The 6,691-nt window shown below is 37.0% G+C and overlaps 1 protein-coding gene across 1 annotated transcript in view; it reads right to left on the bottom strand.

The window, feature by feature from the left end:
- Positions 1-6,087: 6,087 nt before the first annotated feature.
- The window catches only part of LOC117175648, a 2,614-nt gene continuing 2,010 nt past the window's right edge, over positions 6,088-6,691 (bottom strand). Inside the window, exon 3 of the mRNA XM_033365354.1 lies at positions 6,088-6,105. Within this exon, the coding sequence (XP_033221245.1) occupies positions 6,088-6,105 (18 nt within the window). The remainder of the gene's footprint in view (positions 6,106-6,691) is intronic.

Genomic DNA, 6,691 nt, shown 5'->3' with positions numbered 1-6,691 from the left:
CAAGTGTTACCCACTTTGTTTCAGTAAAAAATTACGAATTGTATTCGAGAAATTTAAAAAAATGTGTTTTTAGGGGTGAACTTCAAGGGTGGGTTTCACCCCATCAATGAAGTTATGGGCACGTATAAAAAAATACGTGTCGAATATTTTTTGATGTTCTATATCATATCACAATTTCAAGAAAATCGGTGAGGTACACCTCGGGTACCTTCCTTGTCAGAACCAACAGGAATGGAATGAAATAATGGAACACCCAAGTTGGATTGGAGATAATGAATTAAGGTACGAACTAGAAGTAAGAAAAAATAGGACAAACTGGATAGTAGTGAGGGGTTTCAGAGAAGTAGGAATAAGAAGACTAATGAAGGAAATACAAGAAGTACTTCTGGATATGCCGAGTGAACAAATTTTTATTAAAGGAATGAGAGTGATAGGTGGGGGCATACTATTTAAAATGCAGTCCTGGATAGCCAAACAAAGATTAATGGAAAAGAAGAGCAAACTGCAGGGAACGAAATTAATTATAGAAGATGATATGACGCCGAGAGAAATTGAAGTCCAAAGGTGGATAGATAACGAGGTGAGAAGGGACAAGAAGAAAGGAGAATATGCCAATAGAAGTTACATGAGGTGGATAGTAGGGAATCGAGAATTTGTTTGGACTGAGAAAGAACGAGTGGTGGAAGGAAAGCCCTTTCAGAATGGACCAGGTTCACCAAAAAATTGAAGAGCCTGAGGAGAATAATTTCAGAATAATTAGGGGAATTACTTGGGACATAGCAGGAGGTAACAAATTCCTGGATACGTCGAATTTTTGGGAGAACTATGATCTAATAATAATTCAGGAAACCTGGATGGAGGACAGCAATCGACAGGAGTTTAAGAACAGCTTAATAAAAAAGTTTACTCGAGCGGAAAACCAGCAGAAAGAGTCAAAAAAAGAGGCAGAGCCAGTGAAGGTCATCTAATCGGAGTGAAAAAATATATAAGTGAGTGTCTGAGTATTAAAGAATGGGAGTTTGATATGAGTGTTAAAGGTAAAAATTTAAAAGCACTAGGAAAAGATATATTGTTTATTACCGTATATAATCATGTAGAAATGTCTAGTTAGTTAGTTGTAATGCAGGGAGGGAGCCCCCTATGGAGCTTTCCTGGAGCTAAAGCTATAAAGCCTATAGTGCCACACCTTTAGCTGTCGATATCAGTAGTTTACCCCAGACCTCTTAAAGAAGCCCAGCAAGTCAGTCACCGATAGCATTGTAGCTTCCTCAGGTTCCATAAAATAGGACCCAAGGGTTTGATGCCTGAGCCTTGCCAACGCCGGGCACTGACATATTACGTGCAAGGATGATTCATCATCCCTGCCACATCTCCTGCACTCCGTAGTGGGGTTATACCTTATTTTGTACATATGGTAGTTCAAGTGGTTGTGCCCAGTGAGAATCTGAATGTATAGTTATACTAGGGGACCTGAATGCTAGAGTGGGGGAAGAGTGGGGTGGTGTAGAATATAGCGCGGGGGAATTAAATAGAGGCTACTCAAATGAGGGAAATTTGGAAGACAAATTATTAAATGCGGAAGGAAAAAAACTCCTAGGTATGTGTGAGGACTTTGGTTTAAGGATATTAAATGGTAGAACTAAGGGTGAATTAGGGGGTAAATGGAAGCATATCTGCGGAGACGGAGGCTCAGTGCTAGATTATGTTATAGTCTCGGAAAACGAAGAGGTTTGTCCAATTAAAGAAATTAAGAGCTAAGCGAGAATAGAATCCGATCACCTACTCGTGGAATTTAAAACAGAAGTGGATGGGCCAAAAGGTTTAGAAGATAGATGGGATAAATTTCGGGATAGCATTTGGCTAGCTGCAAAGGCAACAGGTTTGGTAGTCAAAGATAAGAAGTCGTCTAAAGTGGGAGAACAGGGGTACAATGAGAAGTGCAAGAACCAAAGAAAAATTGTATGGCGCTGATTAAAAAATTTTATCAAAAGAAAAGGAGAAGAAGAAAAGGATTTCTTAGCAAGAGAGAAAAAGAAGCTTAGGGAGAGGGGGCAGAATCAGCAAAGGTAAATGGAAGAAGCACTTCCAAAAATTACTTTTAACAGAAAAGATAGAGAGAGAGAGACGTAGGTAGGAGTGAACTAGATAAGAAGATAACATTGGGAGAGATGGTTGGATATATTAAAAAAATGAAAGCAGGAAAAGCCACGGAAGAAGATGGAATTTCCATCGAATTCATTAAAGACATACCAGAGAAGCTTGGGCTCAGGAGATGCACCGTATTTTAAATGGATTTTGGTTAATCGGAAAAATAGGGAATGGATGGGAAAAAGCAGTGGTCACGCTAATTTTTAAAGGGGGAAATTAGGAAGAAACGGGAAATTATCGAGGCGTTTCACTTCTAGCCACGGGGTAAAAAATATTGGCTTCTATTATGGATGACAGATTAAGAGATTGGTTAGAGACAAACGGGATGTATAAAGAAACTCAAGCGGGTTACAGGAAAAAGAGATCTACCAGGGACCATATATTTGTCCTTAACGCGTTGATTAATAACCGTCTAAAGCGAGAGAAAGGGAAATTATATACTGCATTCGTTGATCTAAAGAAGGCATTCGATACGGTGGATAGAAAACTTCTCTACCAGAAATTGCACAACATCGGAATTCAAGGAAGGGTGCTGGAAATGATCAAGACAATATACAGGGTTACAGTCAACAAGGTCTTGACGGCAATGAAAAAGTGTTTGCCCTTAAATTCGCAGACGACATAGCAGTAGTTGCAGATTTCCCAGAAGGGCTAACCAATATGCTGAAAACTCTGGAGAGGTACGTGGATATGAACGGACTCGAAATAAATATGAATAAATCCAAGATAGTTGATTTTCGAAAAAGAGGGAGGAGAAAGAAAGGGGAAGAATGGAGAATTTATGGAAACAAGGTGGAAGAAGTGGACTATTTTAAATACTCAGGATATTGGTTTTCCTCAAGCGGAAAACACAGGAAACATGTCAAAATCAAGGCAAACAAAATGCAAAAGGCAGCTAACATAGCATGGGGTGTCATGACAAGGGAAAACATTTCAGGGCTAGATAGAAGATTATATCTGATGGATGTTCTCGTAAAATCTGGCGGTTTTTATGGAGTAGAAATTTGGGGTTGGGAGAAGTGGGAAGATTTGGAAAGAGCGCAAGCAAAATTCATAAAAATGGCAAAGAGTTTGGATAAAAATACTCCCGGATATATCTGAAGAATGGAAGCAGGTCGAAAAAGCGTACAAATAGAAGCAAGAAATAAGGCTAGTAGATATATAATCGGGATTTTGGAAATGACGGAAGGTGGGCTACCGCATATTTGCTTCAAAGAAGAGCTCAGAGGAATTCAAAACAAGGATCCGACAGAGTGGGGCATAGGATTAATGGAGGCCCTGAGGGATATTGGAGAAAGAGAAACTTTGAAGTAGCGCGATAAAAAAGTAGGATATAAGGACAAGAACCAATGGGTTAGGCTGAAATGTGGCAATGTAGGTAGAGCAGGAAACAAGGGTTTCGAAGAAATAGGATGCAGGCTATGTGGAGAGGAAGAGAAGAACATGGAACACATTTGGAGGTGCAGGAAAGCTAAGGAAAAAATTGAAAAGAAATGATTGATGAAGTAGAGAAATGGGTGGGAGATAGGTATGGACCCAATTTAGTAGAAAAGTTATTTAACACTTTGTCGGGGAAACTGAATATCGGTCTCTGCAGATATGCGAGCCAATTTGAGAAACTTTCCAAAGAAGAAGTAAGTGAGGAGGTAGTAGAAGAGGAGATTATAAACGACGATGGTATGTGTAATGTATGATGGTATGAGCATGTGATTTGAAACTTTTTGTAACGAAGCGGATCAAAACTACCAAAGTATAAGTATATGTAAGTATTATTAAGAAGGTATAAATGTAGTATATGTAAAAGTCCATTGAGGATCGACATGGAGAAATAAATATTCTATTCTATAAGTTGGTCTTTGGAATTCAATGAAAATACACTGTTATTTATATAATATATGTGTTATATATTTTTTGCCTGAAATCAAAAGTTAGAGCATTTTTGTATATCCTTGTGCATATTTTAATATGTATTTATGTCAATTACAAAAATTGTTTTATAAAGTAATTTTGAATTGCGCTCCAAGTGTGGCCAATCAGTGCGCAGCTTTAACGCAAGCGCAGTAGCACTGAACGCCAACATTGACATCATTGAGTCGCACTCCACCCATGGACATAGGAAACACAGGACTAGGCATGCCATCCTAACTTTGCCGAGCGGGGTTGAATCCACGGGAGGGGGGAGAATTCCATGAGTGGGGAGAGCTGCCATCTTACGATGTGCCATTTGATTATGCGCACGACCGTTTTTGCCGACAAACTGTGCATGAAAATATAAACATGTGAGCGCTGCCATGTTTGTCGCGGGACATCAAAAAGTGGCGGACCTCCCACTTCATTGCATCACCACGGCATTAGCATGCCGAGTCCCTTGTTTCCTATGTCCATACACTCCTCCCCACCCAACCATCTTGATTGTCAGCGGCGTATCTAGGGAAAATAGCGCCCTTGGCAAGCATGGAAAATTGTACGCTCTTGTGCAAAACAACTTCACCAAAATGTCGTTGCCTCTACCACTAATTTTCCGTGTTTTTTTTCTCATTTTGATGTAAAAAGATAATTCTGGTAGAATTTGAAACCCGTATTGTTCTAAACATTTGAAAAATTATCAATGAAATTATCATTTAAGAATCTCCTATCACACGCTTACCCGCGTTCTCGCTATATGTTCATTTTTGTAAACGAGGATCGTTTTTTTTATTCATAAGAACATGTGTATCATTGTATTCTATTAATAACGTAATTGATCTGTATATCATTTTAGTATAATATATTATAATGACACAAACTGCATTATTTTGAAACTAATTTCATTTATTTAAAAATTTTACAATTCCTTCATCTTTCAACAACTTTTACTTGATATCTTCGCTCATGGCCTTTACTACATCTCAAATATACTTCATTTCGCGCTTATTTATCCAATGTGGCTGGTTGTGGTGGAGTTGCTTCTTATTGGTTAACTTTTTTTTTAGTTGCGTGCAGGGAATTGCAGTTACGCTAAAGGTTTTTTACGTAAAATACCTAACTCAAGTATTTTACGTAGAAAACAGGAAAAACACGTAGTAAATTACAAGCCAAGATGGCGAACACGTGAAACTGTGCATAACACCACTTTTTTGAATTTCTGATGCGAGCATTCATAGAATTTCTTTTTCTAATGCGAATATTTTTAATTAAAAAATAATATTGTTAAATAAACTGAAATAGAGCAAACAAAAAAACACTTCAGGCTTCCTTAAATTTCATGAAATGAGATCATTTTAAACGTATCCAAGGAAATAAAAGTAATCAAACTCATCCAAATGAAGCTCAATGTTTTATTTTTGCAACATAATATTAAAGAATGTTGCTTTTAACCACCTTCTGGGACACAGTTATGTAAATAATTTTGAAATAATGTTACATTTATTAATTTAAATATTTGTAATTGATATATGTTTTAATATATTTTTTTGGAATACCAGTGAATTATTCTAACCTAAAAAGCCTTCGTAATTTGTAAATATTTTTCACATTTATATCTGTGTTTTTGCTATTATTATTATGAAATTTTGATCAATTTCATATTTAATAGCTGAAAAGCTGGTCAATGGTTTTATATTTAATTTTGGAAAAAATTGTACCTGATAAAATATACACTTATAAGCCAACTTTATTATACACTTATCTTTCTATGTGATTTTGTTAATTTATTCTAAGGAATGTTTGCAATGGTAACGCGTTTAGAGGTTCTATTTGTAGAGGGGAACGGGAATCGCAGAACGCAGTCTCATATACGCGCAATTTACATCGTGTAAGAAACTAGGCATGTAAAATACCTAGTCATTTGCCGTAAAAAACTAGGTAAATTACCTAGGGTATTTTACTTACCCATCCCTGGTTGCATGTGGCTAGACCGTGTATTCTTAGATCATGGGCGGGGACCATGCTACGGAGTAATTAGTGTTGGGTCGTTACCTGAAATTACCAGTAACGGTAGAAATTTCCAGTAAAGTAGAGGAAATTCTCCGGTAACGAATGGTAACGATATTTTTTTGAATTTCAAGACTTTTGAGTTTCTTATTGTTTTTGCTTTTATTTGATGTAATATTCTTCAATATTCCTCACAATAAATAACTTGTGGGAAAATTTTCACGTTTAAAAGTGTTCCTTAACCTCTACGGTGGGATTTGGATTTGCTTAAAAATGTGTGCGCACATTATTGTTTGCAAAAATATTGTTCCTTTTAATTGTTCACACTTTGCAGATTGAGAAGAGAGCAATTACGTATGTATTTGTTACATAAAGAAGTCTATGAAAAACATTTCTTGAACATAATGTTTCGAAGGGTATCTAACCTAATCTGCTGAATGATTGTGGGCATTCAGTGCCGGCCTTAGCCCATGTGGCGCCCTCGGGCAAAATATTTCATGCCGCCCCTTTCAAAATGAAAAATGTCCCCATTGTTTAAATTTTCGAGATTTTTAGTAGAAAAAAAAACAAATCACGTTGGTCGAGTCCTCAGAAAAATCATGTTATTTCAGAAAACATAGGTTCAGAATAC

The sequence above is a fragment of the Belonocnema kinseyi genome, chromosome 6, assembly GCF_010883055.1.
Source record: "Belonocnema kinseyi isolate 2016_QV_RU_SX_M_011 chromosome 6, B_treatae_v1, whole genome shotgun sequence".
Taxonomy (NCBI): Eukaryota; Metazoa; Arthropoda; class Insecta; order Hymenoptera; family Cynipidae; genus Belonocnema; species Belonocnema kinseyi.
The sequence above is the reverse complement of the archived record's forward strand: the minus strand, read 5'-3'. Positions and strand labels throughout refer to the sequence as shown.